Here is a 20,958-nt window from a genome sequence, read left to right on the forward strand (position 1 = left end):
ATCGTTGCAACTAAAATCATAAAATATTAAAATGTTCTGACTTCTCTTAAAAGCTGAGGCTGTAAACGGGCACTCAGCACACATAAGGACAAAAGAACAGGACAATACAAACAAAATTATACTGGTCATGGGGCCAGTCGCCAGAGCCTCGTTAGTCTTAAGTCCAGGGTGCACTAACGTGGAAGTGAGGTTGACATTTGGGTGTACTACATGGAAGATCACCCCTTACACCCCAACAAGGGAGGTAGAGATACTAGTTTCTATAATACATACATATTTAAATTGGGTTGTCTGCGTAACCGAATGAACACCTGCCATATATTAATATGTACCAAACAATATATCGAGCGAGTTTTATATATATATATATATATATATATATATATATATATATATATATATATATATATATGCTCCGGTGATGGACAAATAACAGGACCCTTCATCGAAACCAAATGCGTTTATTTGGCAATTTCCTGGCATTCTATCGTAATTTCCATGCTGTAAAGTATTATGGAATTCTACTTTTTTATTTGAATTACATTACTATCTAAAATAGAGTGAAATTGAAGAAAAAAAGAAAGAAATTGAAGTACAGTCTCTGGAGTGACCGTGATTTGTTGATCACCGGTTTAAAGCAGCAGGCAGCAGTCTCCCTTCCTTATCGGACAACGCGAGAGCAACCTTGCGTTTTGACGTCACCGTGGAAAGATTTGATTGTTACGTTAAATGCCTAAGTTGTTGTTAGTTTTATTTCCCTTAGCATAAATAATATACTTGTTGTGTATTTATGCTAGGATAACAAAATCTAACAACGTAGGCAGTATCGATATGACGTCAGAACACCAAGGTGGTCTCGTATTGTGCGATAGGAGACCCTGATATTTTTACCCATCATGCCATTAATGATTTTCTCTAGCTCGCCATTTAAATTCAATGTGCAGTGAATGCAACGAATTCTGTCGTTATTTACACAAATTGTCTTAAAGTTGGACGCAATTGGAACCATAAGGTATTTTATATAAATCTCTGCATATTTCGGGTTGATAGTATTTTGATTTTAACTTGAACATTGAACAGGAAAGTTCCCGTTCACAGAAGAACTAATATGTGCAAGATTGAAAAGAATGATTTTTTTATGAAATATGTTTGTGTGTCGGATTACATTTATCTTTTTCACGAAAATAACTTACATGTTCTGTTGTAGATTCTTTGTACTCTCGTGCAGGAATGAAGAATTAAATAACATGTAAACGTTAGGTACAGCAGGGTTTGTCGGACAAGATTTTGTAACTATTTGTACTAGTCTCACAAGATGATGATGAAGTCGTTTCGAATACTGGAAATTAGAATGTTACTAAGTTTGAAGTTCAGCGGCACTAACTTCCGTCTTTTAAAGTCGCAGAAAGTATCAATTTGTGAAAAGTTAGATGCGTAAGTGTTAATATACTTCGGGAACGACTGAAGATGACCAGACCCCTCTCCGATTTTCTTCATATTTGGCATACTCACTAACTGAGGCCTCCTAATCACGAATCTGAAGTTAACAGTTGTTGGAAACGTCTATAAATTGCAAAATAAGCGAAAATAAGGTGTTAGTTTTCGGAATGGAAAATCTATTTTCGCGATTTTTTTTGTTTCAGAAGCAAATATATATATATTCCCGATACTAACACAACACCAAAATTTTAACTGTTTGCCTAACCTAACCACACGTCAATGGTTCGTGGGGCTAGCGTCAATGGTTCGCATATTTTTAGATCCTGATACTACCAAGACATGAAATTTTAACTATATTTGCCTAACCTAACCGAAACTAACCTAACCACACGTCAATGGTTCGTGGGGCTAGCGTCAATGGTTCGCAATTAATTTGAAATTTCTAGACGTTTCCGACAAATTTTAACTTCAGATTCGCAAGCCTCAATTAGTAAGTATGTGCCAAATATGAAGAAAATCGGAGAGTGGTCCGGTCATCTTCAGTCATACCTATGCTTCGTATGTTGACCTCAGAAACTTTTCTTTTTCCCTGCACGGAATTATTAAGGCGATCAAATTTAACCATCCTAACCTTCAAAACACACAAATAGTAACATTGTAAGTATATAGGAGAGTAATTATGATGCTAAGACCAAGGGCAAGATGACTTTCAAGATATGGAAATAACAAATAAACATGTTATATAGCCAAAAAGTGTGTCCAACATGCGTTAAATTTCTCGGCCCAAGTTACTTTTGTTTGGTAACTGTTTCATAGATCGGAGACACATTAAAATCTGATATTTTGTGTTTTGCATGGTTCGTACTTACCAATTGTGTATTGCGGAACATAGTTCAAGGTGCCATTATGCTTTTTACATGAAAAAAAACTCAATTTTTAACATTGAGTGCTTTTTTTGGTACTAGTTGACTATCCTTCGGACACATTTATTTATTTTTACAGAAGAAACTACTTACTGTAATAAGTTCCTGTAGCATTGTCGAACATCGGGAAGGTGTTTTGTGTGATGTGGGAATGTTTCATAGATGAAATTCATATTGTTCGTTTGGATTCTCCGACGGAGAATAGAGTTTGGTGCATACACCTTCGTACACCAGCACGCATCGTCTTCTTCTTCATGCATCACTCGTCGTGATTGTGTTTTGTTCATGTTCATTGGGTATCCAGTGTTTCGAACTGTCTGCGTTTGCAACGAGAGTTAGAAGGATGGCGTGTCACTAGCCCCACGAACCATTGGCGCGTGGTTAGGTTAGTTCGGTTAGGTTAGGCAAACATAGTTAAAATTTGGTGTCGTGTTAGTATCAGGATCTAGAAATTGGAAATAATTGTGAACCATTGGCACTAGCCCCACGAACCATTGGTGCTAGCCCCACGAACCATTGGCACGTGGTTAGGTTAGTTTAGTTAGGTTAGGAAACATAGTTAAAATCTGGTGTCGTGTTAGTATCAGGATCTAGAAATTGGAAATAATTGCAAACCATTGGCGCTAGCCCCACAAACCATTGGCGCTAGCCCCATGAACCATTGGCACTAGCCCCACGAACCATTGGCACATGTTTAGGTTAGGAAACATACTTAAAATTTGGTGTCGTGGTAGTATCAGGAATATATATATTTGGTTGTGAAACAAAAAAAAATCACAAAAATTGACAGTTTCCATTCCGAAAACTAATGCCTTGTTTTAGCTTATTTTGCAATTTCTAGATGTTTCTCACTTATTCCAGGACGGATAGCCCCAAAAACGATTCACGGATATCACCACGAAAGATTACATTTTTCTTCGTAAAAGAACGCGAAAAATGAAAAAGAAATAGATCTGATGAACTTTGTTCATGGGCATTTCTTGGGTTCCAAAGGTTGAAACACTGCATAACAATTGAAAATCGAGGAAAGACAAGCCCGACGTGTCATTATGTAGGAAGGTGTACGTGCCATATTGTGTGTGAGGCAAGCGGAAAGGCTAGGAGAAAGAAGTAGTGGTAATGTGAAAAATTGCTCTTACTTTCATGAAAACAACGTCAATACACCTTCAGGTATGTTCCGCGAAGGAGATACGTAAGTACGAATGTCAAAAATTTGCCAAAAGACAAGCACGACGTGCGATTATGTAGGAAGGTGTACTCGCGATATTGTGTCTCAGGCAAGCGAAAAGGCCTACCAGAAAGATGTACTGGTAATGTGAAAAATTGCTCTTAATTTCATCAAAACAACATTGATACACCTTCAGGAATGTTCCGCGAAGCAGATACGTAAGCACAAATGTCAAAAATTAACGAAACAAAAAAATAAGAGGTGTCCAAAGGATAGTAAATTTTTACTGTATTTTTTTTCAACATAAATAACTTTTTATCGAAATCCAAATAGTGCTCATTACTTTAAGGAAGGTTTTAGTGTCGTGTGACAGTGATTGCCAAAATGCTATGATAAATAGTCTTTCTGCTAGGAGAATTTGAAAGAAATCTTAAAACAATCTGAACTGTTACCAATTTCTCATTTCCCACCACTTTTTTTTTTAAAGCAAATTTTGGTCTATATGCACAAAATCATATGTGGAAATTTAAAGAATAATTTAAAGTTACTGTGAACATCAGACCTAATAACCTAACAAAAGCGTCAGATTGCTATTAACATCAAACCCAATATTCGCAACTTAACTATGTGAAATTATCAATACCATAAAATCGCACCACATTTGTCAAATAGATAAATTACATCTGTAGGAGAATTTTTGAAATGAAATACCTTGAAAGTATGCACTTCTCGGTACATGGTTGCAGGGGCACCTGTACAATCAGCACAACAAGTGATACTCATGATAATCCTAAATGACTAATACAGTTACCCACAGTTATGTACACTGAAACATAACCACGTGCAAATTGTTTTCAAATATATTTTCTAATTTTTACAATGTCATGACCTACAAAGGCAATTGCATTTTATACACACTAGAAACACGCGGAAACACATTGCACAGTGGTTTGGACCCACTTTAAACTTTAGCTCCAGTCCTGATTAGCCTATCTGTGCATAAAGTGGACTTGAAACCCAAGTCGAACAAACTAAAATCATTCCCACAAGTAACTACCCACATGCAGTTCACATCATCATGGAGCTGTCAGCGACTTCATAAATGATACTCCACAAAATCACCAAATACTTAGTTATAATGCCATCTCCATGAGCTAATAATGACAAAAAAGTATTTACAGAAGTAATTCTAAATCCCAAGTTCTGATTGTTGAATTCCAGTTCCATCGTGGTACACAAGCATTTTTTTCATGGTTCGATTTCTATTTATGTCTGTTAACATATACTTCAGAGTTCTAGTGATTACTTACTGCGCATTTGCTTGAGGATGTTTTTTCACTTCCATATACTCCTACATGATTTTCCCTTGCAACCAACCATTTGTTTACTGTCATCTTGCTTACAGACTGCTGCTGCCATCTAATGTCTCAAGTGTGTGGTGCGATAGGTATTCATAGTTAGGTTAGGCAAGTCAGGTTTAGTGCTCTTAGTATTCAAATAATATGTCTAAATGCGTTTGTGGTTAGGTTAGGTGGGATAGGTTTAGGGCTCTTAACATTATAATAATCACCTAAATGCTTTCAATATCTCATCATGTTGGAGCTGGTCTCAAGCATGAAACTCCTTCAAGCCTCGTGTTGGCATCTGTGGAATGCCATGTCGATTGGAAACCCGGATATTGTGTAAGGTACCTTTTACATCTACTTTTTGCTGATAAATATGACTTTTCGGGAAATTAGTGCTAATTACTCTCAGAAATTTTTGCAATCATTTCCACTATTCTGCGATACTTTCGCTTTGTTCATTCTTGGTTTTGGACTTTTAACCGCTGTGTTATTTTTGAAAAAATACCAACGATTCGGAGGCTGAATCTGCCTCCATCTTCAGGGTAGCGTGTAGTCTGTTAAATCATATGGTGTCTATAAATGGTTGCCCTGGAGGATTATTTCTCTTTCTTCTTGAATGAAACGTGTATTGTCGATGGGAAATATGGATTCTTGCATAAGGTAATTTTTGTCTTTTTTCCGCTGATAAATTGCACTTATCTAAACTCCAAAAGAATGGTAATTACTTTCACCAAAGTTCAAATTTACTGTAACAATCAATTCTGCAATACTTTCTTTCTATGAAACTTTGAAAAAATCATTAAACATTCAGAACATTTACCAATTTTAATGTTAACAGCTCTAAACCTGACGCTCCGAACTTAACAATGAAAGCATTTAGGAATTTAATACCCCTTCATGCCTACTACTCATAACATATTGGCAGCAGCAGTCCATATCAGAACACCTTGCAGTATTTTTCCAGCTCCATGGTGTGCACTTGTTGCCATCATGAAAATGAATGCACACTTCCGTAAAGTTGTAGATCATGTGCATGTGCAGTTAAAAGTCTGGTGAAAATAGCTCATCACCTATTGAAGCTAGTCACTCCGGTATATATTTTTTAAAAATGGATCTTTTTTTCCAAAATTTATTAGACAGAAAACTGGAATCTTCAAATTTTAAAACATATAAGTAACATGTAGTGTATAAATTTTTTAAAATTTGTTTCCTTACAATATGTTGAAAAATTAAAATCATTAATGTAGCTCCTTGTCACGCAAGTTAATTCAGGATAATTCGATTAAAGCTTTTGTACATTTTTTTTTTCCACTCTTTGTAGCAATTATTGTGCAGCACTTTGTAATCAAGGAATCAAGTTTGAGTAGGAACATTGCACAGTGGTTCAGATCCTAGTCCAGAATGACCTATCTGAGCATAAAAGTGGACTTAGAAATATTTCGCATTAAATATGTACTTTGCACAAGAAGAATAGCTATATTGCCAAGATAAGGAATCAGAAAAATTCTGAATTTTGCGACATGTTCTGAAAAATATCTGAGAGGAAAAAAAATTCCTATGAAACAGTTTTAGGTACAAATCAGTGGCACTGCTTAAATATGTATTAGGTAAGTGCAAAAGTTCTACCCTCGTTGCCTTGTAATCAAGGGGTCCCGGGTTCGATACCCAGTGTAGGCACATAGTGGTTTGGATTCCACTTTAAACTGTAGGTCCAGTCCCGATTAGCCTTACTGTGCACAAAGTGGACTTAAAACACCAACTCAAACCAAACCAAAAGTTCTACCTGTTATTGACAGGTCACTGTTTCACAGAGTTACAACCTCACAGATGGTGCTGGCAGAGTATGAATCTGTTGTCATGTAATCGGGGGAATCTTAGAGCAGCAAGAGGCAGTGAGTGTGGATGAGGAGCTGTTAGTGGACAGAGTAGCGTGTGGGTGAAATGGAGACCCATAAGGAACACATCAGGCATATACTTTTTGAGTTTGATAGAGGCTTTACTGCGGCTGCAACATGTGGCATATGTATGGGGCAGATGCAGTTGACAACAACAACATGTTGCTGGTTTTCGAAAATTTCAGGGAAGGAGACAGAAGCTGTCAAGATCAACCACGGTCTGGATGACCAGCAATGTTTTCCAAAGAGGATCTTGGCCAAGCCATAAGAAACAACCCGAAGCCAATCACAGTGGGATTAGCGGACACCTTCCAGGTACACAGGACAACAGTCAAAAGATGGCTCAATGTGGTGGGTTTCACCCCAAAGTTCGATCGTTGGATTCCACATCAGCTGAGTGCAAGTCAATGAGAGGGGCGAGTCGTGACCTGTGTTGCCTTGCTTTCCCGGTACAAAAATGACCAGTTCTTGCCACACATTGTCACGGGCAATGAGAAGTGGATTATGTACCAGAACGTAAAACATCGCAGGACTGTGCCATGTTTCTGAAGCACTGACATCGACGTCCAAACCAGAACTTCATCCCAAGAAGGTGCTGAGTGTGTGGTGCGATTTCAAAGGAGACTCCACACAACAGGACTTTTATCGTCATGGGATTCATTTCCTATCAGCAAGATGGCAAGAGGTCATCAATTGCGATGGTGATTATGCACAGTCCTAGGTGAGTTACGTACGGTTTTTGTTGTTCGCACTTCTATCTGCACACCAAAAACAGGTAGAACTTTCACACGTACCTAATACTTTATAGTGCATAAAGTACATGTATGGAAGAATACACCAGTTGTTTCAAATATAATCATCGATCACTGAAATATCTCGGTACATAGATGAGACTGATTTTATTTTATTTTAAAACATAAACTAAACGTAATGTTTCAACCTTCTAGCAAGGTCTTCTTCAGACTCTGTACCAAGTACAAACTGGAAGAGTCTGAAGAAGACCTTGCTAGAAGGTTGAAACGTTACGTTTAGTTTGTTTTAAAATAAAATAAATTCTGCCTTGGTCAGCATATTCAGTTTTCATATCATGGAAACATGGCTTAATGGTGTTATAATAAGATTGATGTTTACGTGTTGTTATTATGAGCATGTGTCGACTTGTTTACATGATGTCTCATTAATTAACAATTTCCTCTTTTAAATTGTCTCTTCCTCTTTAAATTTATCAGTTATTAAATGATGGCCCTTTGTGCTGTATATGTTGCCTAATGTTTTCTGCACACTTTGCACTGCTTCCATGTAAAGTATTGTCTGGTATATAACCATTTACATAGCATTTATGCTTCCGTCTAAAGTAGGCTTAAAGCAAGTGGTTTAAAGGAAACAAAATATTATAAGACGTGCTTAAGACGGAAGAATTTCCTCAAGCATTTTTGATAATGTAAATGCTTCCTAAAATCATATATCAATTTTTGTAGCAGCTTTGCATGTGCCTACTAGGTAAGTGACTAACTCACTCTTCAGTCGTACCTCATTAACTGCACCTTCTCATTGAGCTACACCCTCATGTGACACAAACAATCCCCCATTACTCTCTCTATATATATTAATACAGCATGTCCAAACATGATTATCGGGGTTTCATAGTCGTTTAATTTCCCTTGTATGTGGGGTACAAGGAAAAAGCTTATTTGGGAGTAAACAACAACTCAACAAGTTTACATAGTGTACCTTATGTAAGTGTTCAATGTGAGCACCTTTCATGACCGGCACACATCCATCTGGTAGTCCCATTGAACTATATATAACTGGAACACTTGCTGCAGTGCTGATCAGCCATGAATATTGAAGTCACTTTTGCAATTAGTTCCTCCAGGGAACATGAGAATTCCCATAAACTGGCGTGTATTTTCTTGCCTTGTTGCTTTCGTATAGGAGAAAAAGAAACATAATTTAACCATATTTATGCATTCAGTGCTACAAATGAATGTCTTATTAAGTGTTTCTTCACTACATTAATAGTTGGCATGTGTTGTTTTGAACAATTTATCCAGTCTTAAGTGGGTTGAACATGCTACGGTCATATTCAGCATTTGGATGTACAAATCGTGTAGATAATTGCCCAGGTGTCCACTTTTATTGGCAAGTATCATTCCTAAAATATGTGTATACTATGCCTAAATGTATTTGTTAATAGTTGATGACTGTAATTAAATGTGAAGTAAAAGGAAGAGTTAACGTGTCCAAAATATATGCATTTCTAACTAAACCAAAATTTAGCCTCACTCAATACAGAGTAAAATCAAAGTTTCTGTGCATATTCATGTACTTTTCAATCTATTCCGTACTTTTTAATTATTATTTTCTTGCACAGTTCTTGTTAGTTTCATGCTGTCAGCTGGAAGACACAATGAGTGGACATTTGCATGTAGTGTTGCATTTATAAATAAATAATGGATCCATGCGTTAAAGCTACATTTCTTTTCTTCCCAATATTTCTTCGATGGTTTCAATCCAATCATGCTCAGAGTCTCACTGATATCAACAATAATATTGTGGCAACACGATGCGGACAGCAGCTGCAGAATTCTCAATATTAATCAACTTTTACCAAGAAGTTCTTAAAAATGCATTGATATCGTTATTTTAATCTTAAATCCCGTGTTGTTTGAATATAGATGACATATTCATTGTAATGTTTTCTCATAAATTATGGCTTTTATTTCATAAATAATCTGTCATAAAAATCCATTTGCCGCCATACAAAAATTTGCCTGCTTTAGCTTTTCTTCCCACGTTCTCTGGTGTAATGAAGCAAGAGAATGGCGTCATTTTTGTGCCACAAAGCAGTCCTTCCAGTTATACTTAGCTATATAGTTCAATGGGTAGTCCAGTGCTTCACGATGTTTTCATTTGACACTCTTGGATGTCCAGAACTCTTCGATTTGCAGGCACATCCAGTTGTTTGAAACTTATTAAACCATCGACGAATGTTGGTATCGGATGGAGGGTCAATTCCAAATCGCCTTTGAAAAGCTCTCAGAACTGAAACAGCAGAACCAGACCTTGCAAATTCAGTGACACAAAAGGACTTCTGGAGTCTCAATTTTGTAATACACTTATGCCGCTGTGATTGATGGGAAACCAAATGATAAGTGCTCAGGGTAGCAAACTTCCACAGCCTTTTTATTGTGCATGGACAATATAGACGTTCACCTTCATCTGTTGGCAATATTCCAACTACTTGAAACCCCGATAATCATTTTTGGACATGGTGTATATGTCATTATTGTTTTGTTGTGCAACATGAGTATTGTATGGTGGTCAAAAAGATGTATTTACTCATCCATCACTTTGCACCAAAATATTTACTTGGGAGTGGTGGTACTTGCACCTGTTTTGTACTTCAATATCTTTTTTGAAACTCTTTAATTTTAGGTTCAGAGAGGGAAATCATCAAGAATGGCACACCATAGCAATGCTAACGTGAGCAAGTCCTATGAAAATGATGAGAACTCTGTAATCAACATAAGTCATTGCTATGACCAAGAGCCCAGGTATTAAAATTTCTTTATATGGAAAATTGTATGCTACAGAATTGTAAAACAGTCCATTGAAAATCAAATTGGAAAATTTGATATGCTCAAACTTTAAACCTAGGACTTTTGCAGGGATTTTTCAACAGCCTTTTTTAGAAGTATATCAATCCTCTATTTCCCAAGAGAGAATCTTACTCTACATAGTCTACTGAAGCCCCCTTTCAATTAAAGATGAAGAAAATTTAAGTCTAAATGTGTATGCAGGGATCATGAAAAACTTTTTCCAGTTTAGGCTACTGGAATCAACTAGAATCAGATATGTAATCTGGTGTAGCACTGGAATTCAAGCTGAATTCATGTCTTTCTATGCAGAGCATTCCAGTTCAAACCACGTCAGAAACAATCTTGGAGAAGGGGTTTGGGGGCAAGAATCCATGCATGCTCCACAGGAGACAAATTTCAATGTGCATTTAATGGTTCCAGTGACTTGAAAGTGGTCCAACATCCACAGAGAAACAGGTCAGCCTTCAAAAGACTTGCTAGATATGGCATGTATAGAGGAAAGAGACATAAGCTCCTTCATGTAGTGCCATGGTTGCCATCGATATATTTTTTAGAAATTACTTTTTACGATTGAAAGTTGAGAATCAGTATAATGATTAATTTATGCTCTTACATGGGCGACATGTTTATGGTGATCAACAAACATTTCAGGATCAAAAAGAGCTTATAAAATGGCATTTTGATGTTAAAATGTTGAATGTCATCCTAAATTTGACCTAAAAAGGAAATAAAATAAAAATTTCCTTTATAATAGAACATTCATGTAGTTATTAGAGTATTAAGTTCCTATGTAAAGGAGTGCATTTTTGCTTTTCAATTTTTTACAGCAGGATTAATCAATTTTCCATGATTTTGCATATCTCACGGGATTATTCACACAACCAATTAGAGAAATAGTTGATAATCTTGAATGCATGGTTGCCACATTTAACTTTTATTTTTGAAGGCAGGAAACTTTTATTTTCTTGTTATATGTACTCATGTGAATGTAACCAGAGAGTAAAATTTTAGATAACTGGAAATGAATGGTTGCCATTCTCACTTTAGTTTTGAAACTACAGAGCTGAAAATCCATATGTTGGTTTCATTATAATAAAGTGAATGGATGATGATAAATTCTGTGATTATCAAGGAATGCCACCATTACTACAAGCATAAAACCATGTAGTAAATTCAGGGAATTTGTGGTAAAATTGAATAAGATATCCTGTGAACAACTTGATGGATATCTACACATTTGTATCATCCAATTTAAACTCGTTATTTTTATCCCTTAAATAGCTAAGTTCTTATCCTGAAGAAAACCAGTACATAATGATTAGTGGACAGAATTTTCATCATAAAAGGTATGAGTGATATTATGTTCTAAATAGTTGCTGTGGCCTGAAGGAAAATAATGAGGAAATATAATTCACTTTTCTCTTTGTTGATATCACCACAGTTGCAGTGCAGGCCCATCAGGAAAAACACAGCCTTCATCTAGTGGCAGCTCTTTTACTTCAAAGACACCTAACAAACAAGCCCGTGCAACTAAGAAGAAGACCAATGGTAGGACACCAAAAAAATCACCTGGTAAGCAGTGCTCAGGTGTAACACACTACTGTAGCTAGGTATAAAATGTATAGTTGTAACTTTAGTGGCACTACAATTTTAAAACTGTCGTTGTAGCTTTGCTACCTTGTAACCATCAAAAGGAGGGGCAACAAATTCACCACCACGGTCTATAGAAAACCAGGGGCAGGGAACCAGTATATCCACTCCCTTTCCAACCACCCACCCCAACATAAAGCCAATGTATGGCTTAACTTCTACAGAAGAGCTTTCTCGCACGGTTCAAGTGAAGAAGATTTGAAGTTACCATAGTGACGGACATAGGACTTCAAAATGGATACACAGTACATCAACTCTGTACATGGTGCAGAAATGCAAGTACGACAGCCTAACCTACTCCACCCAGCCAGCAGTGATAAAGCTAAATGGATTGCTTTCCCTTACCACCAGACTACATCCAACCACCTAGCCAAGACCTTGAAACAATATGACATAAAACTCGCACACAAACCAATTAACAAAATAGCTGGTGCCCTAAGCAAACACACGAAATCATTCCTTTCCCCACTAGACAACCCTGGTGTATATGATGCCCAGTGTGAGTGCAACTCACACTACATTGGCAGATTTATCAGATCTGTCAACGAGCGTATACAACAGCACTTAGGGGATGCAAAAGAATCCCAACCCACCACCAGACTAGCAAGGCACCTCAAGTTCAACAAACACAGGATCCAAAAAGTTTCAGTTAGGCACACATCACACACCCTAATCGACACCAAAATAAAAGATACACATGCACTTTCCGCATGAGCTGAATATCGACAGTGGTCAGGCTCATCATGTTTGGCTGCCACTATTACAACAGCTCAAACCCATTGCGTGGAGCAGACGAAATGGCTACACAGCACCCCTAGCGGTAGTTGAGGAAACAACAACAGGAACCGGAAGTCAACCTAACAGTGAAGCATCAAGTTCCCAAGTGGATGGTGGCAGAGGCCACCGAAATTAATAAAACATTTACAAGTAAGTTTCGCGGATATATCTTTAGTAACTCGCTTTCGTCTTATATTATCAACCGCTTTGCTTATTCCCCTCAACATGAATATATCTTTATATTCATATAAATAATAAAATGAAAGAATTTTACAGGCTATTTGTAGATTTTTCAGATGGGTAAGGCTATCAGTAATTAATCAATCAATCTGTTATCGGTAATTTACTGATACACTGATATGCCTACATTTTCCAATACAATAGATACTGGTTAGTCTGTTGCGTCCCTAGTACTTCCTCTTCAATTTCCTTTTAAAAATATAATTTCGAAGTATGTGTTACCTGATAGTGATAGTGTCTGAGCATGAAACTGTTTACCTTTACAGGAAGAAACACAACTCCAGGCAGTAAAGGGCAAGCATTTGATGACAGATTTATTCCAAACCGAGCAACTTCAAATTTTGATGTTGGTCATTTCAAGGTAAGGAAATTACAGTTTTTGCATGCCATATTCTGGGTTTCACTGCTAACTGTATATATATTTCACTGCCTCACTAAATCATCAGGTGTTGGATGCTGTAGCAGAGTGTCTACCAGTCAAGAATTTTTACTATTTTTTTACAGTATAGTGAAGCAAGTCTAAATCTCTTGTTAAAGTAATTTCAAACTATACCTAAGTAGAGGTCGATAAATGTTAAGGAAATGGAAAAAGGTCAAATAAAAAGCATAAGAATTTTGGATTTGTTATTTTGGTAGACAACCCTGTGTTGGCAAATGAAGAGACAAGAATGTGAATACATGCTTGATGGGATTATACTCACACCTGTAGTAGAATCTTAGATTATAAGAGTGGTGGCTGGTTGGGTAGATGCCAAGTGAAACATCAGAAATAGGGCTGGTTAGGATTAATGTTATGGTGGGGTTGTAGCTGTTCAGTGACTGCATTAAGTCTGGAAGTATGATTCATATTTAGATTTGTTACCATACAGGAGTTGTGTCTGGGTCGGAGTTGATGAATAATCTCTACCTAGAATAGAGTTGCAAGAAACTGCTTTTTTGATTGGATGTTTTTTTCCTGATAGATTTTTTTTTACAAAATGAAAATTTTGGCTTTTTTTGCCAATTACAGCCAATTTGTTGCATTTGTGGTATCAGTTGAGAGTTTAGAGGTTTGCAATGCCGTATATTGCAACCAGCTAAATAATTTGGCATTGTGTAGCAGGTGAAGAGGTACCAGGTTTGATCCCTGGTGGAGACATATTGGGTGCATTCTGAAAGTGTTGACGAAGCAAACCTAAACCAGTTATTTTAAAGACTTATGGGATGCTCTAGATGAAAGTGCAGATGCAGCGTTTTGTTTATAGAAATTTTCCGCATGGTGTCCAGCGGAAGGCATGTGCTTCTGGCAAAAATAAACTCTGCTGCGAACACTGCTACTCATTTTAATCACATTGTAAGAAGAGTTAAGGCACACTCATCTTGCTCATGTTGCTTCATATCACTCTCTGTTAAAATTATAATACATTTTCCAAACTAGTTCAGTTTGAAGCCATCATGCATGTGCGTCGTCTGCAAGCAGCAGATGATTCTCACCGAACAAACTAGCCTCCTGGCCCGTGCGTTTGGTAAAATCTCGTTCTTTCACGAGACTCAGGGAATGCAACTTTTGGGACAGCATAATAAACCTCATGAAATGCATGGAAGCACTTATGGGACAGCCAGTTACCATAACTTGTTTAACGCGTTAAACTCGTGTGACTTTTGGAACAGGCCCATTGTGTAGTAGTAGTAGTTCAGATTCAATTATGTTCTAGGATATTCAGCAAAAATAGATTTAAACTATGAGGCAAATTTGTCAGCTATACTTTGACTCATTTTTACAATTCTGCAGTCATGTATCATATTTTGATTTGAAGGCACATTTCTATCTTTTCTAATCTGTAGCTACATAGTCCAGAAAGATTTCACATTATTTTTAATACTTTTCTTGGTTTCTTTTGCACATGCACATGCTATGCTTTATTTATAATTGCTTTTGCTTTCTTGCAAGTTTCTCTATTTTATTTTGCTGTCATCACAGTATTTCATGCATTTTAAAGGTTTGTCTTCTTAAAGTCTAATATTTTCCAGGATTGGTTTTTAATATAGTTGTTGATTTTATGAAATGTATGTTTAATGTTATCACTGGATGGCGTGCATATTCTTTGATGGTGCATTTCATCTCTATATACAGGGTGAGGCAGTCAAATGAGAAGATTTAAAAAATTCACAAAAAATAGAGAGCAAATATTATTATTTTTTTGAACATGAATGCACTGTACATGAGTGGAGATTACTAGTGTACCTTGAAAAATGTTCATTTTTTTAATATGGTGTTAGTAAGATGGCATCCTTGGTGCTGCACACATTGTTGGAGTCTCAGAGTAAATCCACCCATGACACTTCGTAGCATCTCCAACGGAATGTTGTGGATCTCTTGCCGAGTGTTTCTTCATCTGGGTCATAGTCATCAAGGGCAGGCAGGAAAAAGGTTACCAATATGTCAGCATAACGTCCAGGGTTTACCATCACAGTGTTACCGCTTAAGGTCACACCCACGCTCTCATAACCCCAAACCATGCCCACCAGCCATTCCTGAAATCTTTCAGTTTGATTGCCTCTCACAACGTCATGGGCAGATTTACTCTGACACTCCGAGGTCTCCCTGATGGTGCAGTAGTAGCATCGTCACCTTGTAATCAAGGGATCCTGGGTTTGGTACCGGGTGGAGGCACATAGTGGTTCAGATCCCACTTTAAACTGTAGGTCCAGTCCCGATTAGCCTTACTGTGCATAAAGTGAACTTAAAACACCAATTCAATCAATTAATCTGAGAATCCGACAATGTTTGCTAATCAAAGGACACCATCTTACTGACACCATATTAAAAAAAAATGAACATTTTTCAGGTACACTAGTAATTTCCACTCATGTACAGTACATTTGTGTTCAAAAAATAAATAATAATTGCTCTCTATTTTTAGGGAATATTTTGAATCTTCCCATTTGACTGGCTCACCCTACACAATAGCATTGATATATATATAAATATCAAAGAAGGTAAAAGGAAACATTCACCGAAACCGTCCGTCTATTTCTTATCACACCGATGATGCTATGAAATTAGCGAAAATTTTGAATTTTTCTACTGTCCGGTGAGTGTTTCCTTTTACCTTCTTTGATTTTTACTTAGCCCTTTTGGCCCTCCTTGCTTTTATCCATTATATATATATATATATATATATATAAAAATCAAATAAGGTAAAAGGAAACACTCACCGGACAGTAGAAAAATTCAAAATTTTCGCTAATTTATAGCATCATCGGTGTGAGAAGAAACAGAAGACGGAACCGGAAGTTGGGGTCCTGCAGAGTTGCCAGGTCCCCATTGAAGAAGAAGCGGTGCGTAGAACGAAAAAAACACTGTTTCGTCACCAGGCTTGTCGTAAACTGTGAGTGGGGAGGATGAGTTGGGAGGGAGGGCGGGAGGGTGGGTGAGGGTGGGCATTACTGGGTGGCCTTGTTCAGGCCAGGTGGAGTGGTTGCACTCATGGCCGATATATAGGCCCTCTCCCATCTTTTGCGAACAGAGGTGTTGGCTGGTTGGGGTAGGAGGTGGATGATCGCTACCCGGAAGCAGTCGTTGAAACTGATGTTGTGGTGGTTGGTGTGGACGGCGACAGTGAAGTCCAGGTTGTGGGTGGAGGAGCGGTGGTTATTGATGCGGAGGTTGAGGGCCGTTGATGTTTCCCCCAGGTAAAAATCACCACAGATGTTGCAGGTGAGGATGTAGATAAGGTTTGAGGCATGGCAGGTCCCTTTGGGATGGAGGGTAAATTTGCCAGTGGCCGTGTGCACCTGGAGGGTGTGAGAAGTGATGAGGATGGGACAGGTCTTGCACCTGGGTCGGTTGCATTTATGGGCAGGGGGGTGTTGGATGTGTGGTGAAGGAGTGTTGTGGACCAGGATGTTTTGGAGGTTAGGGGGGCGTTTGAAAACCACCCTGGGTTTGTCGGGAAATATGTTTTTGGTTTCGGGATCACTGTGGAGGATTGGGAGAAGAGAGTGCAGTGTGTGCCTGATTTTGTTGAGGTGGGGATGATATTGGGTGATGAGTGCAGGTGGGTTGGTGGCAGCAGGTTTCTTGGTGGTAGTGGTATGTGAGGCAGCTCGTGATATTTGCTTGGTGACCAGGATGGAGGGATATCCACGGTTAACCAGGGCCTGGTGTAGGCGGAGGTTATAATTCTGGCGGGAGGTGGGTGAAGAGTTCAGGCGCTGTCCCCTGAGGGCCAGAGAGAATGGAATTGCTTTTTTGGTGTGGAACGGGTGGGAGCTGGAGAAGTGTAGGTATTGCATGTGGTTGGTGGGTTTTATGTGGATGGAGGTAGTCAGGTGTCCTCCCTCGATGTGCACGTCCACATCCAGGAAGGTGATCTGGTTGGGGGAGTGTGTCCAGGTGAATTTTAGGGAACGGAAGTGGTTAAGTTGGTCCAGGAAGGCTGACAAGGATGGTTCTCCATGTGTCCAGAGCATGAAGATGTCGTCGATGAAGCGGAGCCAGAGGAGGGGTTGGAGGGGTTGGGTAGCCAAAAACTCTTGCTCAAGTTGGCCCATGAAGAGGTTTGCATAGGATGGGGCCATTCTGGTACCCATGGCTGTACCTCGGATCTGTAGGAAATTTTGGTTTTCAAAGGTGAAGTTGTTACAAGTGAGGACAAGGTGGGCTAGGTGGGTCAGGAAGTTGGTGCTGGGGTTGTGAGGTTTGGGTCTGCTATTGAGATAGAATTCTATGGAGCGGAGGCCATGGGAGTGAGGTATGTTGGTGTAGAGGGAAGTGACATCAATGGTGGCAAGGATGGTATTTGGGGGCAATGGTGGGAGGGTGCTGATTTTCTGGAGGAAGTGGTTGGTGTCACGGAGGTAGGAGGGCAGAGCTTTCACAAGAGGCTGGAGATGGGAGTCAACAAAGGCTGAGATTCGTTCTGTAGGTGAGTTATAGCTGGACACAATGGGTCTGCCAGGGTTGCCAGGTTTGTGGATTTTGGGCAATAGATAGAAGGTGGGGGTGCGGGGATTGTCGGGTATTAACATGGCGGTGGTACGAGCTGTTAGGCCTTCAGGTGGGCCACGGGTGTGGATGAAGTCCCGGATTTTGGTGAGGTGTTCGGCGGATAGGTCAGCTGTGGTGGGTTTGTAGGTGGAGGGGTCAGCCAGCTGGCGGTTGGCTTCCGCCAGGTAGTCTTGAGAGTTCAAGACCACCGTGGTGGACCCCTTGTCAGCTGGGAGGATTTTGATGTTGTGGTTGTTGCGGAGGTCTCTGAGAGCTTTCTGTTGGGGGGGATTGAGGTTAGGTTGGTTGTGAAAGTTATTTAAGAATGAGCTGTCAGAGGTGGTGGAAATGACGGCAGTGATGTATCTTTCCAAGGGGTGGTTGGTGGGCAGGGGGGGTGGATCTTGGGAGGAGGGGGGGTTAAATTGAAGGAGGCTCGGGTGGGTTTCACTGGTAGTGGTTTGGAGTGAGGGATTTTTGGCCCAGAAATGTTGCCATCGGAGGCTGCGAGCAAATGTGTGTATGTCAAAAAGTAGGCGGAATTGGTTGGGGGGAGTTGTGGGGGAGAAGGTGAGGCCTTTGGATAAAACAGCTATTTCATCAGTGCTCAGTTTATGGCTGGATAAATTGAGTACAGTCTGGTTGTTTTTGAGTGGGTTAGGGTCATTGGTGGTCATGGATCTGGTAGGGGTGGGTTTGTCCGTGGACTGGTTGTTTCCCAAGGTGCGATGTATGGGAGTGCAGTTTTGGTTTTCAGGGGGGGTCTGTGGTGGTGTGGGAGGGGTGGGCAATGGTAGAGGGGGGTCGGGTAATAGTGGGCATGTTGGTGTGGGACTGAAATTGGGCGGCAGTGGAAGGGGAAGGGTGCAGCCAGTCTGAAAAGCTTGACGGCAGAGATTGGAGAGTTTTTGGAGGTGTTTAATGTTAAGATCACTGGCAATGGAATGGGCGGTGTGCCAGAAGGAGTCTATTTTGTGATGGTGGTTACCTGGGGTCAGCAACAGGATTTTGGTAAGGGATTGAATAGAAATGGACAGTTCTCGGGCGCGATTTAGCTGGGATCGGTACATGGCGTGGGTCAGTTCAATAGCGAAATTTCTCGCGAGTGGGAAAATCGTGGGTTTTATGCTTGGGGGCATGGCGGAAAACGGCAGTTTGGGTGTGAGGCTTTTGGGTGTTAGGCCCAATATCAAACATGAGTGCAGGAAGCGTGCATGGGACGTAGCTTTGGTGTAGGAAACAATAAGAGATCGCAGGCGGTTCAGTTGATAGGAGTTATACGTGAAAGGATTCATACCAAATGTGGATAATAATGGATAAAAGCAAGGAGGGCCAAAAGGGCTAAGTAAAAATCAAATAAGGTAAAAGGAAACACTCACCGGACAGTAGAAAAATTCAAAATTTTCGCTAATTTATAGCATCATCGGTGTGAGAAGAAACAGAAGACGGAACCGGAAGTTGGGGTCCTGCAGAGTTGCCAGGTCCCCATTGAAGAAGAAGCGGTGCGTAGAACGAAAAAAACACTGTTTCGTCACCAGGCTTGTCGTAAACTGTGAGTGGGGAGGATGAGTTGGGAGGGAGGGCGGGAGGGTGGGTGAGGGTGGGCATTACTGGGTGGCCTTGTTCAGGCCAGGTGGAGTGGTTGCACTCATGGCCGATATATAGGCCCTCTCCCATCTTTTGCGAACAGAGGTGTTGGCTGGTTGGGGTAGGAGGTGGATGATCGCTACCCGGAAGCAGTCGTTGAAACTGATGTTGTGGTGGTTGGTGTGGACGGCGACAGTGAAGTCCAGGTTGTGGGTGGAGGAGCGGTGGTTATTGATGCGGAGGTTGAGGGCCGTTGATGTTTCCCCCAGGTAAAAATCACCACAGATGTTGCAGGTGAGGATGTAGATAAGGTTTGAGGCATGGCAGGTCCCTTTGGGATGGAGGGTAAATTTGCCAGTGGCCGTGTGCACCTGGAGGGTGTGAGAAGTGATGAGGATGGGACAGGTCTTGCACCTGGGTCGGTTGCATTTATGGGCAGGGGGGTGTTGGATGTGTGGTGAAGGAGTGTTGTGGACCAGGATGTTTTGGAGGTTAGGGGGGCGTTTGAAAACCACCCTGGGTTTGTCGGGAAATATGTTTTTGGTTTCGGGATCACTGTGGAGGATTGGGAGAAGAGAGTGCAGTGTGTGCCTGATTTTGTTGAGGTGGGGATGATATTGGGTGATGAGTGCAGGTGGGTTGGTGGCAGCAGGTTTCTTGGTGGTAGTGGTATGTGAGGCAGCTCGTGATATTTGCTTGGTGACCAGGATGGAGGGATATCCACGGTTAACCAGGGCCTGGTGTAGGCGGAGGTTATAATTCTGGCGGGAGGTGGGTGAAGAGTTCAGGCGCTGTCCCCTGAGGGCCAGAGAGAATGGAATTGCTTTTTTGGTGTGGAACGGGTGGGAGCTGGAGAAGTGTAGGTATTGCATGTGGTTGGTGGGTTTTATGTGGATGGAGGTAGTCAGGTGTCCTCCCTCGATGTGCACGTCCACATCCAGGAAGGTGATCTGGTTGGGGGAGTGTGTCCAGGTGAATTTTAGGGAACGGAAGTGGTTAAGTTGGTCCAGGAAGGCTGACAAGGATGGTTCTCCATGTGTCCAGAGCATGAAGATGTCGTCGATGAAGCGGAGCCAGAGGAGGGGTTGGAGGGGTTGGGTAGCCAAAAACTCTTGCTCAAGTTGGCCCATGAAGAGGTTTGCATAGGATGGGGCCATTCTGGTACCCATGGCTGTACCTCGGATCTGTAGGAAATTTTGGTTTTCAAAGGTGAAGTTGTTACAAGTGAGGACAAGGTTGGCTAGGTGGGTCAGGAAGTTGGTGCTGCCCATTCCATTGCCAGTGATCTTAACATTAAACACCTCCAAAAACTCTCCAATCTCTGCCGTCAAGCTTTTCAGACTGGCTGCACCCTTCCC

At 40.3% G+C, this 20,958-nt stretch overlaps 1 protein-coding gene across 1 annotated transcript in view; it reads left to right on the forward strand.

Moving 5' to 3' along the window:
* The first annotated feature begins 900 nt into the window (after positions 1-900).
* LOC145984366 (cell division cycle protein 20 homolog) overlaps positions 901-20,958 on the forward strand; it is a 48,382-nt gene continuing 28,324 nt past the window's right edge. Inside the window, exons 1-4 of the mRNA XM_083118025.1 lie at positions 901-1,012; positions 10,211-10,329; positions 11,816-11,946; positions 13,308-13,402. Of these exons, the coding sequence (XP_082974151.1) occupies positions 10,235-10,329; positions 11,816-11,946; positions 13,308-13,402 (321 nt within the window). The 5' untranslated portion in view covers positions 901-1,012; positions 10,211-10,234. The remainder of the gene's footprint in view (positions 1,013-10,210; positions 10,330-11,815; positions 11,947-13,307; positions 13,403-20,958) is intronic.

The sequence above is a fragment of the Lepisma saccharinum genome, chromosome 2 (assembly GCF_977018435.1).
Source record: "Lepisma saccharinum chromosome 2, izLepSacc3.1, whole genome shotgun sequence".
NCBI classification, from domain to species: domain Eukaryota; kingdom Metazoa; phylum Arthropoda; class Insecta; order Zygentoma; family Lepismatidae; genus Lepisma; species Lepisma saccharinum.